Source organism: Topomyia yanbarensis, chromosome 1, assembly GCF_030247195.1.
Source record: "Topomyia yanbarensis strain Yona2022 chromosome 1, ASM3024719v1, whole genome shotgun sequence".
NCBI lineage: Eukaryota > Metazoa > Arthropoda > Insecta > Diptera > Culicidae > Topomyia > Topomyia yanbarensis.
In genome coordinates this window covers 92864630-92891005 of record NC_080670.1, presented here as the reverse complement: position 1 = coordinate 92891005, position 26376 = coordinate 92864630, and the positions used below count along the sequence as shown (strand labels likewise).

Genomic DNA, 26376 nt, shown 5'->3' with positions numbered 1-26376 from the left:
TGAAAATGAAAATTCCAGTAATGATGATGATTTTTACGAACGGTTCGTTTTCGTGAGGTTTTTATTTGTTCTTTGGCATTAGGATTAGCGATAATAATTCAAATCAAGGATACTACTGAGAAGTCACCTTTAGAAAAAGTCGATGTCGAAGTAAAATTTGAAACTATGCACGCATGCACTTCAGAGATAGCGTGATATCAGGAGCTGCGATTTCATTAAAATTTTCTTAGTTCTCAGTCGCGTTGGAAATTTGAGTAAAATATAAACTTCGAAACGATTCAAAAAAAATTTCGATTTTTTTGGCTCAGTACAATATATAACCCCTTTAGGAAAATTCAGTTTTCCCACCACAATATAGATATTTTATTAACAGAGCATTAACAATAATTCGTTGGTATGTCTATTTTATGGGCCATTTTTTCACTTTCCCATTGATTTGGTTTGAGATTTCTAGCACTGATGTTGTCCTATGCTGATTTGAGCGATTCTCTGAGTCCTGCCACTATCCCATGTAGTATGTGTTATCAAAAACATCGCGAAGCATCAAGTTCTAAATGTTCTCAAACGATATAATATCCGAAGAGAGTGATAAGAGTTATAAGAAATGTCCCATCACACTGTTAGGTGGATTAAAAACGTTTTTTCTCTTCAAAATGGTGTATCTTAGGATGCGCTCATATTATATTGGGATGATAAGTGTTTTTTATGTTTATGGAACGCCTTTGAGTATAGACGTGGTAATCGAACGCCTTTGAGTATAGACGTGTTTTTACGGTCCGCAGTTAATTGTTATTTATTTATCTTTCTACCGTCGCGCGTGTGTTCAATCCTATTAAACAACGGTTATCATAATGAGCTGCAGTGTGACATCTTGTAATATCAGCGATGATCGTTTCTTGTGGCAGTGTGAATTCTGCAGAAAATGTTATCATGCAGCTTGTGTAGGAGTCCAGCGAAATCAAGAAGAATTTATCTCGCACTTCATGATTCCCCTGTGTGCAGATTGCCAGCATAATCTAAAGGTAGGCATAGACACACGAAAAGTGCTGTACCAACAGGAAAAATTATTTGAATCTATAACTACGCAAACGGACTGCAACTTACAAATAGCAGCCGACATAAAAAAGTTCAATTCAATTGTTGACTTATTCGAAAATGTTGAGCTGCAGCTTAAAGAATCAGTGGCGAATGTGAACATAAACACATCGTCGCAAGTGGCAAATGCTGTATCGGCACTATCGCAGGCCATTGACAGTAATTCTTTTAATAAGGCCGATGAGCTGGTCACGCTGAAAAACCATATCACATCACTATTCAACATATCTATGGGATCCACAAAAAAACACATTGAAGAGTATGTAAATGATCTCACTGCCGATTTGACCAGAGAATTGAAAAAAATCTGCAGCGAAGTTCAGAACTTGAGCACCCTTACCATAGATATGGCAGCTCATTGTAATGAACACTACCTGAGTGAATCGCGTCCTACACGTGAAGTTTTAGACGAAGTGAAAATTATAACAAATTCAGTTGGCAGTGACATTCTCAAAGAAGTACAATCTCTTGCCGGCTCAATTAACACTTTGGATAGCAGTATACGCGATGCTTGTTTGCCACCAGCGGGCCCCAGCTTGATGGACGAATTAAATGCCCAATCAACAAAATCGGGTGACTCAGGTCACCGTTCCACTGCCGAAGCCACTGAAGGGTGGCGCTTTTTGGGTTCGAAGAAAGTGTGGCGCTCTGACTGGACGGAGTACGACACACGTAATCAGCGTAGAATTCAACAGCAAAAGATGAAAGATAGGGCGATGGCACGAAGAAAAGCTAATAAAAAGCAGTTACATCGGGTAATAAATGATCGCAATAAAAACAGACACCAACGTAGCCGTAATACTAATGAGACAAATAAACATCAGATATCCAGAAGCAGTTATTATAACTATAACCTCAATGACAACAACAATAGCAACAACAATAGCAACAATAATCGTAACAACAATCGCAACAACAATAGCAGCAATAATCGCAACAACAATACGCAATGCGGTCGTCCAATAGCTGGCAACTCTCTTCCCCGGGATAAGGATCTACTTGCGGCGGCAAGGGTGCAATTCTCTAGGCCTCCGTTTGAAAATCAGCGTGGTATCAGGTTTCAACGTGGTGAAACACTGAATCCATACCCGGTTGTACATCAATTTAACTCAACTTTCGCACCAGATAGGTTTGTAACCCCCGTCCTGACGAATTCCTTTTCTCAGCGCTGTTCAGCTTGTTCCTGTGAGCATTCGTGTTTTCGTCCAACCTAACGCACTCTTCAGAGGCAGACCATGACGAACCGGTTACGGATGAAAACGGATCAATAGTTTTGCATGATATTTCTAAGTATGACAAATTGCCATTAACTTTATCAGAAACGCTTTCAGAAATTTTGATATATTGTCAAAATTTTAATCGTATGCAGAGCGCATCTAAAATGAGCAAAATCTATAGTAATGTATTGAGCTCCTCTTATTCTGTTATTTTAGGCACTGAAACAAGTTGGAACGATAGCATAAAAAGTGAGGAAATTTTTGGTAGTGGCTTTAACGTATTCAGAGACGACCGAAATCTTTTAGAATCTCAAAAGAAGTCTGGTGGAGGAGTTCTTATAGGCGTTTCGGCTCAATTTAATTCTGAAATTCTTCCCACAGTGAAGTTTAAAGAATTTGAACATGTGTGGGTTAAAGCGAACATTTCAGGTGAAATACATGTTTTTGCCTCTGTATATTTCCCACCAGAGCATGCTAATATATCATCGTATGAAGCCTTTTTCAAAATTGCTGAACAAATTTTATTTGAACTTCCGGTCGAGGTCAAAGTTCACATTTACGGAGACTTTAACCAGCGCAATGCCGATTTTATTCCGGATTCTGAAAATGAAAATATTCTAATCCCAGTCGTAGGAGAAAACGAAACATTGAATTTCATCTTTGACAAAACTGCTAGCATAGGATTAAATCAAATAAATCATGTAAAAAATCAACAGAATTGCTATCTTGACCTTTTATTTACAAACACTCAGGATGATTTCTATGTATCTGAATCTTTGGCTCCTTTGTGGAAAAATGAAGCTTTTCATACTGCTATTGAATTTTCTTTGTTCATCCATAAAAATCAAGAACCCAACGTCTATGACTTTGAGGAAGTCTTTGAATACCATAAAGCTAATTATGACAATATCAGACGGAAGGTAGGTAATGTCGACTGGCAAAATACTCTTAGGAATGAAGCGAATATTGAAACCGCCCTGGACGTATTTTACAAAATAATTTTCGAAATTATTCATGAAGAGGTGCCCATTAAGAAGAAAAGACGACACGGTAGCTCGAAGCATCCTATTTGGTACAATAGGCAAATTAAAAATCTGAAAAATAGGAAACAAAAAGCCCACAAGCTATACAAGAAAAATCAAAATAACGAGCACTTGGAACAATATCTCGACATTTGCGATAAACTAAATATTGCCATATATTCTGCACTTGCGGATTACAACTCCAAAACTGAACAGCAGATTAAATCCAGTCCAAAGAATTTTTTTAACTACGTCAAAACTAAATTAAAATCAGACAATTTCCCATCAACAATGCACTTGGATGACAACGTACATAATAGCCCGAAAGAAATCTGCAACCTATTTGCAACATTCTTCCAAGAAATATATACAACTTTTTCTGACCGACGATCGCGATTATTTTGCTTTTCTTCCAGATTTTCCTATGGATATTGGTGTCAGTCATGTCATAGTGGAGGACATTTTCAATGCTCTAATCCATTTGGATTCATCAAAAGGTGCTGGCCCTGATGGAATTCCACCATTATTTATGAAAAACCTAGCAACCGAGCTTACAACTCCATTGTTCTGGCTCTTTAATATGTCTTTACAATCTGGAGAGTTTCCCAAAACATGGAAGAGTTCTTTCTTAGTACCTATATATAAATCTGGGAAAAAATCTGACGTTCGCAATTATCGTGGAATAGCCATAATCTACAGCATTCCGAAACTTTTTGAATCAATCATTAACGAAAAATTATTTCTTCAAATAAAAAACAGAATTACTAACCTCCAACATGGCTTCTTCAAAGGTCGTTCGACCTCAACAAATTTACTAGAATTTATTAACTATTCACTGATTGCAATGGACAATGGAAACTACGTCGAAGCACTTTACACAGACTTTAGTAAAGCATTTGATCGAATCGACATCCCAATGTTACTTTATAAATTAAAAAAGATGGGAATTGAGCCTGAGCTGCGTACGTGGTTAGAATCATATCTATCCAACCGCCAGCAAATAATCAAATTCAAAGGAAAGCAATCCAATCCAATTGAAGTCACCTCAGGAGTTCCACAAGGCTCTCATTTAGGACCTCTATTGTTTATTTTATATGTGAACGATATTTCCTTCCTTCTCAAAAAACTGAAAGTACTAATCTATGCCGATGACATGAAACTTTACTTGGAGATAAGAAATGCCGAGGATATTGATACATTCCAAAACGAAATTCTAGTTTTCCACACGTGGTGTCAAAAAAGCCTCCTACAGCTAAACGTGAAAAAATGCAATTCAATCACTTTTAGTAGAAAACGACAAACATCGAATGTTGTGATTACCTTAGGAAGACAGACTGTAGCAAAATGTGAAAGAATTAGGGATTTAGGCGTTATATTAGATTCCAAGTTAAATTTTATTGATCATTATAACACAATTATTCACAAAGCTAACAACATGCTCAGTTTTATAAAACGCTTTAGTTATCATTTTGTAGATCCGTATACAATCAAAACATTATATATTGCTTATGTTAGGTCGATATTGGAATATTGCAGCATCGTTTGGTGCCCTTTTTCAAGCACACATGAAGAACGAATAGAATCTGTACAAAAACAATTCATATTATTTGCCCTTCGTAAACTAGGTTGGATAGCATTTCCTCTGCCATCTTATGAAGCACGCTGCATGCTTATCAATATACAAACATTGAAGGAACGTCGTGAATTTGCAATGCTTTCGTTCATTAATAATATCGTCTCGCATCGTATTGATTCAGCCGAAATTTTATCCAAATTGAACTTTTATGCACCTTCTCGACAGCTACGAAACCGAAGCATATTCTCAATAACTCCATATCGCACAAATTATGCAAAATATGGCCCTATAAATCGAATGATGGCTGTTTATAACCGCTATTGCGAATCAATTGATTTTACAATGTCCAAACTAAAACTCACACAATATTTTATACATAAAAGAAATTCTAACGCATAAGAAAATGATTCTGTAAAAGCTGAAATTGTTTTATTTATAATAAAATTACGTATATATATATATATATATATATATATATATATATATATATATATATATATATATATATATATATATATATATATATATATATATATATATATATATATATATATATATATATATATATATATATATATATATATATATATATATATATATATATATATATATATATATATATATATATATATATATATATATATATATATATATATATATATATATATATATATATATATATATATATATATATATATATATATATATATATATATATATATATATATATATATATATATATATATATATATATATATATATATATATATATATATATTAGTAAATAAGAAAAATGTAAACATTACTGTAACTATACCAGTCTACATCGATTGACGAAATAAATAAATAAATAAATAAAATAAATTAAATTGATGGCATTAAAATTTTCCAAATTAAAGTATACGTATTGAGAGAAAAATTAACTTTTAATATTTAACTGAAAAAATTGCATAGTTGGCAACACTGTTGGCAAAAAATAATATTTTTTATAGACTCCTTGAACAATTTTCTTCAAAAGCCATCTTGTGGTTTGATTCTAGAGTAAATAGAACCGGAGATATGATCAAAAGAAAATCAAGGGTTTTGGCAATTTGTCAAAACGGGGGGTGCTCCCATAACCCGAGGGGTGGTTCAATTGTCACAAAAATTTGGTTTTTTTATATATTGGCCTTAGATGAACAATTCCTCTAAATTTTGTTCAAATCCGTGGAGGTCGATTACACGTGCCTTGATCACTTCGCATGGAATGACCCATATCAAACTGAATTAAAAAAATATTTCAACATTGTAACCTCCTAGTTTTAAGATATCCAAAATGTAAAAACAAAAAAATTTGGCATCGCTAAGCTAACGCATTTGTGCCTATCAAATAAACGATATGAATAAAAAAAGTGAAAAGTGGCGGAATGAAGCTCCCATCAGCACTAACAGCATATGTGTAATATTTTCCTTTGGCTTGCCTTGTTCGACATTGTAAACAACTTTGGCGCCTCGTCTGGCGTAAACAGTTTTCGGAACTGGATTCATAACAAAATTCGTTTCATCCACGTTCAACCACGATGCTGGTCGGTACAATGGGCTCAACATTCCATCTCAAGCAAATTGATTGTATAGACAGTCAAAATATCGTACAATACGGTCAGCGGTCAGACCGGAAGATGCCTTTCCAAGTGGTTCAGGCGCCCGCTTCGAAATCTTAGGATTCCGTTTTAGAAACCCCTTCAACCATCCTGATGATGGTGTACCTGTTTTAATTTTTTTTTTTCCTTCGAGTGAAGCGAGTTCCTTTGCTGATTTTAAAATCTCTTTCGTGGTTTTAGGACAACCAGATTCAGCGCAAAGTACTATCCATTCAGCGAGCTGATTTTCATGAGATGTAGTTAACACTTTCTGTTTACCGTGCGGCGGTGTATGTAATCCTTTAAGTTTATAGCATAGCGTCGATGTTGGAACGTTGTATTTCTTGTGGGCTTTATAAACTGCTAATGATCCACTTTTTATGTCGTGTCGATAAAATAATGCCAGGAATCATTTGTAGTGATTCCTGGCATTATTTCTTCGACACCAATTTGTTCATCTATGAAGAAAAATGAAAATTATTTGTGAGAAATAAAACTAATATATTTTCCTTACTTTTCACGTTGGTTGGCAACTGGTAACCTTAAGTAATCGTTTAAACCGTATCCTTTTTTCACATCTATTTTCCTGCGTTAAATAGAAATGTGCATAAACGAAAAAGTGAAATTCTTGAAATGAAACGTAAACAAACGATGGCTCTTCTAGCGGTGAATCGTAAAAGCTTCTGGTACTACTCAACATCTTTAGTAGTGCGATACAAGATAAAAAACCAACCATCCGTTTTTTTTTTTAAAGCTAATATATAACGATTCTCAGAACTAATTTTACAATTTTCAACCAAACAGTATATGTGTACGCTTACATTAAAATATATTTCATATATTTCAATACATTTTCTTGTGTGAAAATCCAGTATGAATTGCATCAACAAATCAAATCCGATAGGGCCAATTGTATCAGAATGAGAAGCAATTTGATATTACGAAATTCAATAACTCAAGATTACTTATTGTAAACATAATAATTGAATATAATAGTGACGATTATAACAATGCTGTCAAAAATTTTATTTAATATTTTATTGCGATAAAAATTGTGTATTCTAGGTTTTTTTTTAATAATTTCACTTATGATCAGTTTTCGTATAGTCTCAATCAAAGTTATTTACCCGATATTTTTTGTTTGAAGTGTTTGGCCATCGACACGTAACTCATCAAGCTCATGTCTGGCGAGCCATTGTATTGTATTGTAAGTGCAAAGTCTACTAAGTATATTATATACATTGCCACGATTATATTGAACATAACCAGCCATGGAGTCATAGTTTGGAGAAAGGAGAAAGGCATAATTGCACCGATAGGTGGATTAAAACTAGTTTTTATTCATTCAATTAGTTTGTCTGATTTGGTATTATGCATGTTACGTGTTCGAAAAGGTTTCTTTGTAATGTTTTAACTAAATTATTGTGGAAGGGACCGAAATGTGAAAAATTCATGCTGGAAAGAAATGTCATTTTCGAGTTTAAGCTAATATATAAAACATCCATTGACATTTTTTTCAAAATCAGTAATTTTGGAGCAGGCTCGTGCATGTATTGCATTAAAAACACAAGCAAGAAAATATTATTGACCTTAATGTAATTTCACTCCCTCTAGGGGTCCAAAATTTGTAGGTTACCCTAGCAATCGCGAAAAAATTTGAATCCTGCTTATCTGAGTTTCTGACAGGTTTTTTGGTCCTCAAATAAAACAGTTCAACAGAAAACATGTCTGAATTGCTTTGATTCTCAGCAACGATAATGACAATTTTGAATAATCGTCACAAGTGCACTTTTGTAATACAACTGCTAAAATAGAACGAGGGTGAATATTTACTATCAACCCTTCATACACTCTTGATGGTGTACTTGAAACATATTGCGTGTAAATAAATGAACCTTTATCATCCGTCCTATTTTCACCCTGTGTGTACTCGAAAAGGATTCCCCTTCGTAGTTCAAATACACCTGTTACAGTAACAAAAATTTACCTCGATTACTCCCCTACGTACCGCTTTATTTTTGCGTAGATTGAGCAAATACACATATATATATATATATATATATATATATATATATATATATATATATATGTGTACCGTCGCATGCCTAAAATAAACTCAAGTAGGGGTGCAATCCTGTACTGCAGTATGGAAGTGCACAATAAAACGATCCAAAATCCCGTACATCGTAAACCTCAGACACTGTGCACCAACATTCGTTTGTCCTTATTTCCGACAGTTCTACCTTGTGAATGCGTGCGTAGAATAACAATAGCTTGAGGACTCAAACAAAATGTGGTTACAAGTGGAACGATTTTTAATGTACAAAGGCCTTTTGACTACTACAACAGAACACGAGATTAGTATTGTCACTGGCAACGGTGGTATGAACATAGCTGTTTTGATTCGGATATACACCTGTTGATGAGTCACATAGAAAAAAGCAAGAATAGTTCCCCTATTGTCCGATTCCTAGTGGCAGTTATTTGTAGTTCTTTTGGGCAGCAAAACAGTGAGCGTCCTATTTTTAAAAATTAAGTCATTGTCGGGCCTATCAGAATGCCGAGAATGCAAAAATAAGACGGTAATTCTAGTCAGTGTTTTTCAAACGTTTATGGTTTCGGAATGATGACGGCGTAGGTACATGGCTGCATATTTTTTCTATTATAGCCGTAAGCTCAAAGGCGCACTAACTGTTTTTAAACCGGACTAACTTTTAAATCGGCCTAAAATATTTGGTAAGCTTTAATGATGCTTTCATTTATATGACTGCGTTCTGATCTGCGATACACGACAATGTTAAAAAAACAACAAATTCAAGTTAAAGACAATGAGTAAATTAGACAACTTGGTATTTCTTTCATCCCGATATTTTCTTGCAGTAAAATAGCTTTTCTTCGTCATATGTCTCGTTCCATAGCGTGTGAGAACAATTTTGTCGACTTGTAGCCGATATGTTTCTGAACTTAGAACTTTAACGTGGATATTTAATAGTTGACCGATAATGTACAGCATTTTGGAGTGACATAATATTCAATGTAAAAAGCAAAATTAATTAGTTTACATACGCATGTTTCATTCATTCTCATTGAAAGCATTCGTCGAGTTTGAGATAGTTGAACCATCGGTTGTAACTGGTGCCATGATAGCTATTTTAAACTTTGATTAAAAAATTGATTGAAATATTTCAATTTTAAATCAAAATGAATTGTGAATGTCATTCCAATTCAACACGATTTGTTTGAGGTGGTTGAACCATCGGTTGTAACTGGTGCCATGATAGTTATTTTAAGCTTTGATTAAAAATAGGTTGAAATATTTCAATTTTAAATCAAAATGAATTGTGAATGTCATTCCAATTCAAGACGATACCTGTCGACGTGGAGAGAATATTTATATTCGCTTCAAGCGAATTTTCACATGTTTGGAATAAATATCAATTATAAATAAAGGTTAGATCACACTCTGCGAATTGAAATTGAACACGTTTTTCAACGAGGCTTAAATAAAAAGTAAACAAAGGTCAAACAAAAAATTAAACTTTGACAGAATGATCATTTTATATTCACAAGTATTATATTTCATATTTTTGTTTGCACTGTGGCAGACAGACAATATAGATGTATTTCTGTAATGCATCAGTGCAGATTGGAACGATTTTATTTGCTTGCAATATTTCTACGATTTTATGAATAAAATAATAAAAAAATAAAACAGAAATAAGAGTTTTAAGCATTCTAGCAATATATTTTAACGAACACACCGTAACTATTTGTGCCATTTATACGTAATTCCCCTTAACAAATTTATAATCATTACAGTAACTGACAGAATCTTATATCTGTTTTATTACTTCTAGAATTAAATAATATTTTAATCTGACGGGTTATTATTCCAAATATATGTCGTATAATTTTCTGATTCGCGGTTCAAGGTATATTTTGGAAAGGTATATTTTGGAATAGTAGATAAGTAGAGTAGATATATGTACCGTTGGTTCAGAACTATTGAAGCATATGCCAATAATCGAAACAAATATATTGATCACCGTTGCGTTCGCGATCTATTTCAAAATATTTTGCATTTAGATGTTTTATGTGAGTTTATTCTTATTGGAACAATGTACATATTTAAAATCTGATATTTAATCTTAGCTTAGGATATTTGCGGAGCCAATTTGTAAGCTGTTAACATTCTGATTCAATTTGTTAACCACGAGTGTAAATAAGAAAATTCATAAAATACTGTATTTTACGATTCATATTCGATTATTATTCATTTGGATCTATCCCCTAGAAAAATTAATTTTCTTTCATTATTTACTTTCTTTGATGTGTGATACGATCAGTGATGTATCACTGTGAAAAAATCCATCTTCCCGGGTTTTTATTTTTGGGTTTTAACCGGGTTTTACGAAGCATTTTTTGTGCCTGCGACTTTAATTTCGGTCCATTCAATATTCCAACTTGTTGCATAAAATACTGGGAACAATAGTCATTGTTACTCTGACTAGTGAAAATTAGAATGATCGTGTGATGCCCAAACTACTTTTATTCTGCTTGTTACTCATTTTAGGGGTTGCTATACTTTTAGCGAAATGAGGTAGGTATTCACACAAAATTTAGAAACTACCTATTTAGTTCGGTGAAAAGTAAAAGTGAGTAATATGCAGAAAGCGAGTGGCTTTGACAATAGTCATTAGTAAGCTGACCAACTGTGGGTTAGGAAAAATCCGTACACATTTCATCTCAAAATTGAAAACACAAAAGTTGACGAACTGAAATTTCTTGCCATGCAGGAAGGTTCGTAGAAACTATATGGGTTTCTGTAGAAAAGAAGATACTCCGATCGACATAAACTTACGAAATTACAATAGACTGTTATGTTGCTTAGAACATTGGATTCAAAATGATTAGGTTTCGAATTTAAATATCCACTAGCATCCAACCCCGGAATTATGAAATTTGATTACGATTCAAATGCAGAGACCAAATACCTGAAATGCTTGATGATTTTTTTTTTTCAAATTTGAATCTTGGAATAAAGAGTATGTATTCACTTCAAATTCAAATGCTATACAAATCGACAGATTACAAGTGAAATGTAAAAAAGGGTATTTTGCGTTTCGAATTCATCTCATCAGTAAATGCCACCGTATTAGCACCGGTTAGACCCCAAGTCCGAAAAATCATAAGTGAAGTAGAAGAATCAAGCACAAAATCTCTGGTTTGCTAGTAAAAAAGTGCATGCGACTTGCTATGGTACATGGAAATCCTTTTTCGTAGCGGGACTCCATCATAGGTGGGTCTTCTTTCTTACATCTGGCCATTACAAATCACAGATGTGGATTCGTCCTCTTTGGCATTTTCATTCTAACTGAAAACTCTGCCTTTTGATTTGGAGTTAATGCACACAGTTTCTGCGGTTTTGCAGTTGCCGTTATTACTTGAACAACTGTCACAAAGTTGGCAACCATTTGGGGATCAGGCGACAGTATTGAAGACTGTGCTATTGATTGTCGGAGATGAGTTTTTCTTAGCGACTGCTGTCTACGGTTTATGATAGTGAGCCGTTTCATCATAGAATGAGGATGTAGGAATCTGTCATTGATAACTGCAAAGCATGGTACTGTTTTGTGTTTTGTATTGTCGGATCAAGTAGGCAAGCCGCAATTTTACCGCGTAATCACCATTGAAATATCTAGGAATAATTAGTTTTTTCTATGTATCCTTTGTAACCGATTCCACTTTTCTATACAGCTACACTTTTAAAGGCCGTATCGCAAGTTCGGACCCATTAGAAATCACCCTGGGTTGCTGCGGACCCCCACGGACAAACATCGACTTTGTATGCTATCAATGTATTACCTTCAGTTTGTTAAGAAACAAGACTTGAAATTTCAATTCAATTTTTCTTCGCGGACCCCCAGCAACGACTTCACGGCGCCCTAGGGGTCCGCGGACCTCAGGTTGAGAATCACTGTTATAGATTGTTCTAGAAAATGATTTTATTTACCTGGAGCAATCTATCAAAAATTATCATTATTGGATACCTGATATGATGGCATTGGATAGAGGTGACTTTTGCAAGCCTAAGCTCTGAAACCTGTAAGTAAATATTCCAAAACTCGGGCTAATACGAAAAGATTTGAAGTTACGTTATTTGACCAGAGCTCCACTTTTTTTTTCCATATTCACACATCTCGACACTAAACGATCACTTCGGTAAGAACTGAAGTAACAGTTTTCTTTGTTCTTGAGACAATGCAAGCCGGATATAAGATAACTTTTTCGATCGTTTCGTTGATTCGAACTAAAGTAGAAAATATATTGGATACAGCGACTGCTGTTCAATTCGGCACTTCCAGATAGATGCTATAATACAGTAATTTCTCAAAGATCTTCGATTCAGTTGAAACATTAGACATTTTACCAGCATGGGTTCAGAGAATTTTGCACAGCAATGCAAAGCATTTTGATTCGAGAGCAATATTTAAATGTCCCTGAGGATTTTTGCAGGAACCGTTTCAAAAAAAATGTTGCTCGAGATCTCTGTTTTGTACAGCAAAACACTCCGTGAAAAAATTGCAGCGAATAATCTATTCTTCACAAAAAAGAATATAACTGTTTAACCCTTTCATGCCCTAGTTTTTTTTTAGTTCATGTGGGGTTTCAAAATTATTTTTCCTTGAAAACGGTAAAATCAAGAAACACAAAAAGTCTTATTTCATAAAGTTAGGTGCTTCCCTTGTAGTGCTAGAAGCTGCTCAATTTTTACCTTCCAATGCTCAATACAATTCTCCTAGAATATTTACAATAGTTCAATTGCATGGAAAACGCAGCCAAAGACAGACTAAATTGGTAAGTTTTATCAGTTTTCAAAAATACTGCACCATTACGAAGATACATGAAAAATTCATTTTCCGTCATCAACGTAAACTGTCCCTGGCAGCACTGCTCCAGCAGAATCCAATTAGACTAATTGTAATAACTTCAGTTCTAGAGCTGATCCTTGTAACTGTTAATGCTCAAACGAAAGGCAATAGCCACATTTATTAGCCTTACTTCTTTTTGCGAGCATATCTTGCCTCAATCAAAAGTTATAGCTGTTTAAAAACGTTGTGGTCCATAAACTACATGGGCATGAATGGGTTAAAAAGTTGTTAATGTTTCAAAAAATAAAAAAATTATATTAAAAACTAAAACTACAAAAACTTGTTATTTTTAAAACTTCTATTTTTTGCCAACAAAAGTCTGAAGAAAATGGAAACATATTGAATGTGGTTGCATCGCGGAGAAATAATTGGTAAAAATGTTTTTCTTGCAACAGCTGTAAACATGCTTCAAAATTTGATAATAACTGGCAGACAAAAACATAATTTTATTGCAGAATACGATTCTCATTGTCAATCAAAATGCTCGTAACCAAAAATTTACAAAATCTGTAAGATTTCAAGATATTTTAAATTTTGTTTTCTTTCATTATTTTTCTTTCTTGTACTACTGGAACTGTAGTACGGAAGGGCTCCCCGTAAGAATCACTTATTACAATTGCAGACGAAAGGGAAATGTCACCCCCTAAAACACTGCTTAAGGTCTATTGCAAAGTCAGTCGATCGCGTGGGAATGAGCGCTTGTGTGCGCTTGAGACCGCGTTAATCGGATTAGAAGTGCTAGAGGGTTCACTAAATCATTGGGGCGTTTTTATGTTTGCGAAATCTTGGGCGTAGTTACGCGTGGATGATCGCGATCGTCTTTGTGTATTATCGTGAAGGGCTCGAACGGTTGTATGTTAATGTATTTGATCGCGTGGGCGTTTGTTTGTCGCGCGGACAATATGGCGCGTATGCTAGTGTGTAACTTCGTGTGTATAAGTTCGATTTTATAACCGTGTGTCCATTCGCGTGTGTTCTTTGATGATCGCGCGGACCGTGAATCTGCTACATAATTTACAGTGTATAGTTCAGATGCTAGAAGAGAGTTGTCTATCACTATCAATTCTATCACTAGAGCTCCCAGTCATGTCGCCATGGAACGTGTTGTCTAGTGGATATGAGCGTCATTTTTCTGATTAGCTGAACTGAAAGCACGAACCTAGGCTGCTAGGGTCGAGAGAAGGAACTTCCGGACGTAACCAATCCATGCCTGCGAACACGGGCGTTTGTAGGTTCACTCTTGAGATTGCTTTTCTAAATTTATAAGTGCTAAAACGTTCACTCAGTCACCGGGATGTCATCATGTTTGCAAGATCGCAGGAGAAGGTATGCGTGGATGATCGCGAAGAGCTCGATCGTTTGTATGTTAACGTGTTTGTCGCGTGTGCTAGCGTGTATGTAACTTCGTGTGTATAAATTCGATTTTATATCCGTGTAGCCATTCGCATATTTGCGTGTAGTCTTGAAAAATCGCGCGCGGAACGTGAATCTGATACTTTATTTGCAGTGTATAGTTAAGATGCTAGAAGAGAGTGAGTTCTCCCATAACTCTAGAGTTCCCCTAGAGTAATTTTTCAGAAACCATGGAAAAAGAGGTAACTCCAAAAGAATTACTCTTCCAATCGTTCCAGCGTGATAATCTACGTAAAATGAAATCATCCCAATAACTGAAATAGAAGTAAAAAATGGTTGCGCGACAACTTACAGCAGTAGATATGGATGGTTCTTGATCAGTTTCTGACCCGTTGATATACAACACACTATTGACTATTATGTTGTGCGCAGAGTAAGATTATAGTCAAAGCAGCTGCTTCTTTGCACAAAAAGAAATTGTTTACTGAATATAAAAAATACGTTTCCACGCATTTTGCACTTATGCTTAGGGTTCGCAGTACCGATCCTTTTTGGCGAGAACCGGTGTTACGGTACTGAAGCCCTCAGTACCGGTAATACCGGTACTCGAATATTTTTTTAAAAAAATCTAAAAAAGCTCACAATATATACGCGAACGGAGGTCTTAGTGGAATGTACGTAATGTTTCAAAGATTTTCTTCCATTTAATACCACTATGTTTTTATAGTTAGATGCACTTGCACTTCACTATTTAACAGATACCGGTATTTCGATTACTACTTGTAATCTTCTTCAGTGTTTGTATCAGTCTATAGGAAATTACGGGATTGTAAAGTCGTTTTATCTAGGGAAGCGGGTAGGCTGTGCTCGGTGGGTAGGTGCATGAAGCTGACCGTTTTTTGCATGTAGGTAAAAGAAGAGCCATGAATATCCGTTACCTTGGTCTCGATTTAATAAGAAAGGAGACGAATGTTTGAAAATTTCCAGGCTTTCAGCTACGTCTAATTTCCAAGGATTAGAGACTTGACGCTGAATACTAATGACTAAGCTGACCAACTGTACGGAATTTGGGAGGACAGTACGGATTTTTGGTCGTGTGTCTGGAAAAAATACTTGTACGGATTTGTCCGGAATTTGTACGGAATTTTCAACCTCAGTAGAAGTGGAAGTACTCCCAGGACAACAAAAATTCGGAAAATAACTAAATAACGTTGCAAACTCGTTTCCCAGGTTCCAAAAATGCAGTTTTGTTAGACAAAGGAGACCAGTGCACAAGAATGATAAAAAAAAATCGATTTTTGTGAATTTTCTTATGAGCTTTGAGACTAGGTAATGTTTAAGATTTTTTCTAATATAAGTGAAAAAAATGAACAGCTATGTATCCGTCTCGACTAGTCGTTTAAACCGTTCTTTCAAGTTGGGTGGAATTTTTAAATTCAGTGTCTAGCAGCCACCAAGTTGATCTATCTAAGTCGAAACACAATTTACCCGATTAATTTCCGCGATGAAAAATATATTACTCGGTATTCACATTTGGTTCAACTCAGTTTGCCTTCTATGAAGGTATCTCAAAATAATCCGGATTATACATTTTCTATTTTTAATCTTTTTCAGAACCAAATTATTACCGCTGCAGTTCGAATGTATTCTGTAGTTCTAAGACATAATACAATTATAATCAGCAGTAGATTCTGGAACTCCTTCAAATTTCCATTTACATAACTTAATAGGTTTTTCCTTTTATTTTATTTGAAAGGTTGACCCGAAAATTTCAACGTACTCGAAGAACATTAGATCCAGAAAGGACGCTGTTAAGTACAACAGAGTATTTAATTTTACGTTGGATTTACAGCCAGATAAATTGATCGCGCAGCTTGATACACACAAGGAACATGATAAGCATAAGTAGGGTTGTGGTACCGGTAATACCGGTACCGAAAATCCCGGGAATACAGACCCATTTTTGGTACCGTAATACCGGTACTGAACAAATTACCATAAAGTTTTTTATGAAAAATATATAGACTCTAGGGGGACCTGTTTCAAAATAATATTAAATATTACTAGCTCCCGTTGTACTGAACGGTATATTTAAATTCCTGCACTATTTTGTCCAAATTAAATTTTAACGATCTTGTACTAAATTTCAAAATATTCACATCTAGCGTAATAGACGTAAAAATTTGCTATGATTTTTTTATTAGCGACATTATGATTGGGTCCATTATTCACTGGGTGGCGCGTAGTAAGGCTATGGTCTAAGTCATGTCTGTATTTGGTTTGCTCTTAAACCTTTACTATAAAAGAACGAACAGCTATTTAGTAGCTAACAATTTGAGACTTGGTGAACTGCTTCTAATGGGGCGATTTGTAATTATTGGTGATCGGAAAATTCAGCAAAACTCCATAGTTTACAGGAAAGCATAGAGCCTTGATATGCATTAGAGAATAGTAGACAAACGACATAAACGTCGAGGTTTACAGAAAAGCAAGAAAAGAAATGTGTGTAATCTGCTCGGATTTACTGCCATTCTCGCTTTGATTTACTGTTGTTAACAGGGTTCCTTACATTTACCATCTGTTGAATACGACGAAAGTCGCATCGCTTAGCAGTTATTGATTTCAAAGTGGCCCAGATTTCGAAATAAAAGAAGGTGCCGCATACGAAAAATATTTTCTGCTGAAATAAGTTATGCCATTCCGAAGCAATTAAAAACAATAAACATGTTTTTTTGGTCAGCACAAATCAATCATCTGAGAATAAGGCCATCAGCTTAAGCAATTAATTTCACTTTGAAGCTTTTTTAGATTTTTTTAAAAAAATATTCGAGTACCGGTATTACCGGTACTGAGGGCTTCAGTACCGTAGTACCGGTTTTCGCCAAAAAGGATCGGTACTGCGACCACTAAGCATAAGTGCAAAATGCGTGGAAACGTATTTTTTATATTCAGTAAACAATTCCTTCTTGTGAAAAGAAGCAGTTTCTTTGACTATAATGTTGTGCGCTTACTCTGCGCGGTTTCAGGAGCTTTTATGAAATTATGACATAATAGAAATTGTGTTGTATATCAACGGGTCAGAAGCTGATCAAGAACCATCCATATTTACTGCTGTAAGTTGTCGCGCAACCATTTTTTACTTCTATTTCAGTCATTGGGATGATTTCATTTTACGTAGATTATCACGCTGGAACGAATGGAAGAGTAATTCTTTTGGAGTTACCTCTTTTTCCATGGTTTCTGAAAAATTACTCTAGGGGAACTCTAGAGTTATGGGAGAACTCACTCTCTTCTAGCATCGCAACTATACACTGCAAATAAAGTATCGGATTCACGGTCCGCGCGCGATTTTTCAAGACTACATGCAAATATGCGAATGGCTACACGGATATAAAATCGAATTTATACACACGAAGTTACATACACGCTAGCACACGCGACAAATACGTTAACATACAAACGTTCGAGCTCTTCGCGATCATCCACGCATACCTTCTCGGTGACTGAGTGAACGTTTTAGCACTTATAAATTTAGAAAAGCAATCTCAAGAGTGAACCTACAAACGCCCGTGTTCGCGGGCATGGATTGGTTACGTCTGGAAGTTCCTTCTCTCGGCCCTAGCAGCCTAGGTTCATGCTTTCAGTTCAGCTAATCAGAAAAAATGACGCTCATATCCACTAGACAACACGTTCCATGGCGACATGACTGGGAGCTCTAGTGATAGAATTGATAGTGATAGACAACTCTCTTCTAGCATCTGAACTATACACTGTAAATTATGTAGCAGATGCACGGTCCGCGCGATCATCAAAGAACACACGCGAATGGACACACGGTTATAAAATCGAACTTATACACACGAAGTTACACACTAGCATACGCGCCATATTGTCCGTGCGACAAACAAACGCCCACGCGATCAAATACATTAACATACAACCGTTCGAGCCCTTCACGATAATACACAAAGACGATCGCGATCATCCACGCGTAACTACGCCCAAGATTTCGCAAACACAAAAACGCCCCAATGATTTAGTGAACCCTCTAGCACTTCTAATCCGATTAACGCGGTCTCAAGCGCACACAAGCGCTCATTCCCACGTGATCGACTGACGTTGCAATAGACCTTAAGCAGTGTTTTAGGGGGTGACATTTCCCGTTTCGTCTGCAATTGTAATAAGTGATTCTTACGGGGAGCCCTTCCGTACTACAGTTCCAGTAGTACAAGAAAGAAAAATAATGAAAGAAAACAAAATTTAAAATATCTTGAAATCTTACAGATTTTGTAAATTTTTGGCTACGAGCATTTTGATTGACAATGAGAATCGTATTCTGCAATAAAATTATGTTTTTGTCTGCCAGTTATTATCAAATTTTGAAGCATGTTTAGTGTTTACAGCTGTTGCAAGAAAAACATTTTTACCAATTATTTCTCCGCGAGGCAACCACATTCAATATGTTTCCATTTTCTTCAGACTTTTGTTGGCAAAAAATAGAAGTTTTAAAAATAACAAGTTTTTGTAGTTTTAGTTTTTAATATTATTTTTTTATTTTTTGAAACATTAACAACTTTTTAACCCATTCATGCCCATGTAGTTTATGGACCACAACGTTTTTAAACAGCTATAACTTTTGATTGAGGCAAGATATGCTCGCAAAAAGAGGTAAGGCTAATAAATGTGGCTATTGCCTTTCGTTTGAGCATTAACAGTTACAAGGATCAGCTCTAGAACTGAAGTTATTACAATTAGTCTAATTGGATTTTGCTGGAGCAGTGCTGCCAGGGACAGTTTACGTTGATGACGGAAAATGAATGTTTCATGTATCTTCGAAATGGTGCAGTATTTTTGAAAACTGATAAAACTTACCAATTTAGTCTGTCTTTGGCTGCGTTTTCCATGCAATTGAACTATTGTAAATATTCTAGGAGAATTGTATTGAGCATTGGAAGGTAAAAATTGAGCAGCTTCTAGCACTACAAGGGAAGCACCTAACTTTATGAAATAAGACTTTTTGTGTTTCTTGATTTTACCGTTTTCAAGGAAAAATAATTTTGAAACCCCACATGAACTAAAAAAAACTAGGGCATGAAAGGGTTAAACAGTTATATTCTTTTTTGTGAAGAATAGATTATTCGCTGCAATTTTTTCACGGAGTGTTTTGCTGTACAAAACAGAGATCTCGAGCAACATTTTTTTTGAAACGGTTCCTGCAAAAATCCTCAGGGACATTTAAATATTGCTCTCGAATCAAAATGCTTTGCATTGCTGTGCAAAATTCTCTGAACCCATGCTGGTAAAATGTCTAATGTTTCAACTGAATCGAAGATCTTTGAGAAATTACTGTATTATAGCATCTATCTGGAAGTGCCGAATTGAACAGCAGTCGCTGTATCCAATATATTTTCTACTCTAGTTCGAAGCAACGAAACGAACGAAAAAATTATAGTTATAAGAACAAAGAAAACTGTTACTTCAGTTCTTACCGAAGTGATCGTTTAGTGTCGAGATGTGTGAATATGGAAAACAAAAGTGGAACTCTGGTCAAATAACGTAACTTCAAATCTTTTCGTATTAGCCCGAGTTTTGGAATATTTACTTACAGGTTTCAGAGCTTAGGCTTGCAAAAGTCACCTCTATCCAATGCCATCATATCAGGTATCCAATAATGATAATTTTTGATAGATTGCTCCAGGTAAATAAAATCATTTTCTAGAACAATCTATAACAGTGATTCTCAACCTGAGGTCCGCGGACCCCTAGGGCGCCGTGAAGTCGTTACTGGGGGTCCGCGAAGAAAAATTGAATTGAAATTTCAAGTCTTGTTTCCTAACAAACTGAAGGTAATACATTGATAGCATACAAAGTCGATGTTTGTCCGTGGGGGTCCGCAGCAACCCAAGGTGATTTCTAATGGGTCCGAACTTGCGATACGGCCTTTAAAAGTGTAGCTGTATAGAAAAGTGGAATCGGTTACAAAGGATACATAGAAAAAACTAATTATTCCTAGATATTTCAATGGTGATTACGCGGTAAGATTGTGGCTTGCCTACCTGATCCGACAATACAAAACACAAAAAAGTACCATGCTTTGCAGTTATCAATGACAGATTCCTACATCCTCATTCTATGATGAAACGGCTCACTATTATAAAACGTAGACAGCAGTCGCTAAGAAAAACTCATCTCCGACAATCAATAGCACAGTCTTCAATACTGCCGCCTGATCCCCAAATGGTTGCCAACTTTGTGACAGTTGTTCAAGTAATAACGGCAACTGCAAAACCGCAGAAACTGTGTGCATTAACTCCAAATCAAAAGGCAGAGTTTTCAGTTAGAATGAAAATGCCAAAGAGGACGAATCCACATCTGTGATTTGTAATGGCCAGATGTAAGAAAGAAGACCCACCTATGATGGAGTCCCGCTACGAAAAAGGATTTCCATGTACCATAGCAAGTCGCGTGCACTTTTTTACTAGCAAACCAGAGATTTTGTGCTTGATTCTTCTACTTCACTTATGATTTTTCGGACTTGGGGTCTAACCGGTGCTAATACGGTGGCATTTACTGATGAGATGAATTCGAAACGCAAAATACCCTTTTTACATTTCACTTGTAATCTGTCGATTTGTATAGCATTTGAATTTGAAGTGAATACATCCTCTTTATTACAAGATTCAAATTTGAAAAAAAAATCATCAATCATTTCAGGTATTTGGTCTCTGCATTTGAATCGTAATCAAATTTCATAATTCCGGGGTTGGATGCTCGTGGATATTTAAATTCGAAACCTAATCATTTTGAATCCAATGTTCTAAGCAACATAACAGTCTATTGTAATTTCGTAAGTTTATTTCGATCGGAGTATCTTCTTTTCTACAGAAACCCATATAGTTTCTACGAACCTTCCTGCATGGCAAGAAATTTCAGTTCGTCAACTTTTGTGTTTTCAATTTTGAGATGAAATGTGTACGGATTTTTTCTAACCCACAGTTGGTCAGCTTACTCATTAGTATGAACCGTAATCGGAACTCTGATAAATCGCAATCCGAATTCTTTCGGCATTAACTACATCAGCAACAGCAGAAAAAATGTTTAGTACGTTTAGGTGGATTCACAGTAAGAAACGCAATTGACTTAGCCCAAAACGTGTTGAAAAGTTTGTAACAGTTGTACATTCCTAGTAAGTTAAGATTGTAAATATATTGAATTGGATATATAATAACTTATACATTCAATTCATCACTAAGCCTATAATTTACACCCACACAATCCGACAAATAGATCATCAAGTATCAGACATAGAATCCACATTTCAATTACTTCAATCAAAGCTAATTCTTCCATCCGCCAAAATTTAGGCAATGTGTCCTATCTTCGATAAGTCCAACCGTTTCTGTATCCGAAGATCACACTCGTTTCTTTCAAGCCCGAGTGAGATTGCGAGAATACTAATTCCAAGAAGAATCCTTGCACCAAAAGTTGAGGGAAAGGGAAAGCTAGACCGCTTGCTTACGCCAGAACGAACTTGATGGTTGAATGATCTGAGATCCCGACTAATCCCGAAGAATTCTCAGAAAATGACGTACTTCCGGGTACTTTGAGACTCCCTTTCTTAATCTGAGGAAAACAGGCTCTAATCACTTTGTCCCAAATCGTTCAGCAGAGTGGAAGTGCCGCGATTTGTTTCCCGCGTGAAAACCAGTGTAGGTAAAGCCGTGACGTGGCTGATATTTCAGTAGGTTATAAATTTCTATTTCTTTTACTAGTTAGAAATTGTGCGTGTGCATAGAGAGCGTAAAAGTGCGAACCGATTCTGTGTGCGAATCGATAGGAGAAGGTAAATTGTGCTTAGAATTCTGACCACACACGTGGCTAACAACCCTTTCGACCGCCAGGCTTCCTTTACTCCAAACAGGATCATTCGGTGCAAATCGCACGCAAATACGTTCATCGCCCGCTTGCCGCATTTCGCATCACTCTGCAACCGTCAGGACAAATTTACACGGCGCACGTTTTTGTCGGAAGGGAGCCGATACGCCAACACATCGCTCCATCGGAAGTGCCCAAATCTTCCGGTGATCGCCTAAAGTCCACGTGCCGGTTCGAATCATCACTTTCGGCCGGTAATCGAAGCAATCGTCAATCAGCAACAGCTGGTCAGATTCGGCCGAGGCGATAGCAGTTCATCTGATCGTCTCGTTGCCCCCGCGCACATCAGCAATAGCAGCATCATCGGCTTCACTCAACAGTAGCTGATTCGGTGAGTCCGTTCTAATAGTACTAGAAGTGAAGTGGCGTCCAGAGAAGACGACCCGAAGTGAAATTTAAGACCGTCCTCCGGTCAGTTTTCTGAGCCCCCGCTTTCAGACGGGCCACGCTCATGACGTGATCACGAAGATCCATGTGCACATGTGACGGCGTTCTCGATAGCACCCTCGAGACGCACATGTTATAAAAAAAACACCCGGGTGTACAAGTAATAGCCGCATCTCGCTTGCCGCTCCGGATCCCTTAGCCTGTTGGGTCGAAATTAAAAAAAAGCACACAGAACAGATAGAGAGAAGAAAAACGCACACAATAGAGAGTTAGGCCTGTAGATAGACAATGTACAATTAGAATAAAGCATGCTTACCGTGAATCACATGAAACCAAACTAGAATAGATAATACATCGTCCCGAAAATTGAATTATGTTGTTTTTGAATAAATGTTTCGTGTTAGTGTAATTGAAACAGAATTTTTAGTTTGCTGAAATGTTTTCCACGTCACTCCGATTATGTTACGTCCGCTTTTTCTCTGCCGCGTGGCAGATTTGAATTAGGTAGGATTCTCTTCCACGTTGTTAGCGCGATCTGGTGGCAAACATTAACCCTGCCAGTGAGGATAAGCTTTTTGGCTATGGGGAGTTTCGACTGCGGGATCGACGGCTACATTTTGGCGCCCACTTTGGGCGCCAAAATGTAGCCGTCGCTGACCGATCTTTTGGAAGCGCGTAGTTTTAGCGCCACTCCTTTCGGAGACTACCGCCAAGTTTGAGATGCCCGGTTGAGACTGCAGGAATGCTAGTCAAGAAAAGAATCCTTTCTTTGAAAGAATTCAGATCGGTTCAGCTAGGCACGCAAGCTAAACCCCAGAACAGGTCCAAATACCCTAGATGGCTAAACTCCCCAAGAACCGAAGCTCACCTTCTAGATCCCACAGTCGAAACTCCCCATAGCCAAAAAGCTTATCATCACTGGCAGGGTAATGTTTGCCACCAGATCGCGCTATCAACGTGGAAGAGAATCTACCTAATTCAAATCTGCCACGCGGCAGAGAAAAAGCGAACGAAACATAATCGGGGTGACGTGGGAAATATTTCAGTAAACTAAAAACTCTATCTCAAATACACTAACATGAAAAATTTACTCAAAACTAAAATAGTTACATTATTCAAGGCGATGTTTTTTTTTTTAATTCTAGTTCGGTTTTTCATGTATTCACGGTAAGCATGCTTTATTCTATTTGCTGTACATTGTCTATATAGGCCTAACTCTCTATTGTGTGCGTTTTTCTTCTCTATCTATCTGTTATTTGTGCTTTTTAAATTCGACCCAAACAAGCCATCGGCTCTGGAGCGGCAAGCGAGATGCGGCTATTGCTTGTACATCCGGGTGTCATTTTATAACATGTACGTCTCGAGGGTGCTATCGAGAACGCCGTCACATGTGCACATGGATCTTCGTGATCACGTCATGAGCGTGGCCCGTCTGAAAGCGGGGGCTCAGAAAACTGACCGGAGGACGGTCTTAAATTTCACTTCGGGTCGTCTTCTCTGGACGCCACTTCACTTCTAGTACTATTAGAACGGACTCACCGAATCAGCTACTGTTGAGTGAAGCCGATGATGCTGCTATTGCTGATGTGCGCGGGGGCAACGAGACGATCAGATGAACTGCTATCGCCTCGGCCGAATCTGACCAGCTGTTGCTGATTGACGATTGCTTCGATTACCGGCCGAAAGTGATGATTCGAACCGGCACGTGGACTTCAGGCGATCACCGGAAGATTTGGGCACTTCCGATGGAGCGATGTGTTGGCGTATCGGCTCCCTTCCGACAAAAACGTGCGCCGGGTAAATTTGTCCTGACGGTTGCAGAGTGATGCGAAATGCGGCAAGCGGGCGATGAACGTATTTGCGTGCGATTTGCACCGAATGATCCTGTTTGGAGTAAATGAAGCCTGGCGGTCGAAAGGGTTGTTAGCCACGTGTGTGGTCAGAATTCTAAGCACAATTTACCTTCTCCTATCGATTCGCACACAGAATCGGTTCGCACTTTTACGCTCTCTATGCACACGCACAATTTCTAACTAGTAAAAGAAATAGAAATTTATAACCTACTGAAATATCAGCCACGTCACGGCTTTACCTACACTGGTTTACACGCGGGAAACAAATCGCGGCACTTCCACTCTGCTGAACGATTTGGGACAAAGTGATTAGAGCCTGTTTTCCTCAGATTAAGAAAGGGAGTCTCAAAGTACCCGGAAGTACGTCATTTTCTGAGAATTCTTCTGGATTAATCGGGATCTCAGATCATTCAACCATCTAGTTCGTTCTGGCGTAAGCAAGCGGTCTAGCTTTCTCTTTCCCTCAACTTTTGTGCAAGGATTCTTCTTGGAATTAGTATTCTCGCAATCTCACTCGGGCTTGAAAGAAACGAGTGTGATCTTCGGATACAGAAACGGTTGGACTTATCGAAGATAGGACACATTGCCTAAATTTTGGCGGATGGAAGAATTAGCTTTGATTGAAGTAATTGAAATGTGGATTCTATGTCTGATACTTGATGATCTATTTGTCGGATTGTGTGGGTGTAAATTATAGGCTTGGTGATGAATTGAATGTATAAGTTATTATATATCCAATTCAATATTCCTAATTTAATAATTTATTCCTCCGATTACCTCTTCGCCGGACTAACTATGGAGTAAACGGTGCCATCATTGGTTTGCAGCGGACCTTCAACAGAGTTTCATCCGAGTTCGATCTTCACATTCCACGTAGCAGATTACAACTTGACTTTTTAAATAGATTAAGAAATTATCATTAAGACCACACTGTGTCTGTTGATATTAAATAATTAATTATAAATAAATAAATAAATATATTTACAATCTTAACTTACTAGGAATGTACAACTGTTACAAGGTTTATCACTTATTTAACCACAATATTTGCAAAGAAATGTTGGATCACCACTATAACAATGATTCAATCGAGGAAAACCATTCAGAATTCATATACATGCAAAACTTTATGACAATAATGCTCATAAATTAAATAAAATGTTTGGATAGCAAAACATTAATGTTAAATTACTAAAATATCAAAAAAAGTGCAAAAAATTCAATCTTCCCGCGAAAAAACCGTTTTAACCTTAGGTTTTTCCCCAAAAATAAAAAAAAAACCCGATTTGGTACATCACTGGATACGATAGATATTGTGATGTTCAATCACTGATAATAATGTTCAATATTTTGGTTTAGCACAATTCATTTTAATTTTAATAATTTC

The 26376-nt window shown here is 36.7% G+C and overlaps 1 protein-coding gene across 1 annotated transcript; it reads left to right on the top strand.

Annotated features, from left to right (window-relative positions):
- The first annotated feature begins 851 nt into the window (after nucleotides 1-851).
- On the top strand, nucleotides 852-23072 carry LOC131696384 (myb-like protein U). The gene is made up of 3 exons (XM_058984928.1): nucleotides 852-1850; nucleotides 1920-2224; nucleotides 22910-23072. The coding sequence occupies exons 1-3, from the start codon at nucleotides 852-854 to the stop codon at nucleotides 23070-23072; spliced, it is 1467 nt and encodes a 488-aa protein (XP_058840911.1).
- The last annotated feature ends 3304 nt before the right edge of the window (nucleotides 23073-26376 follow it).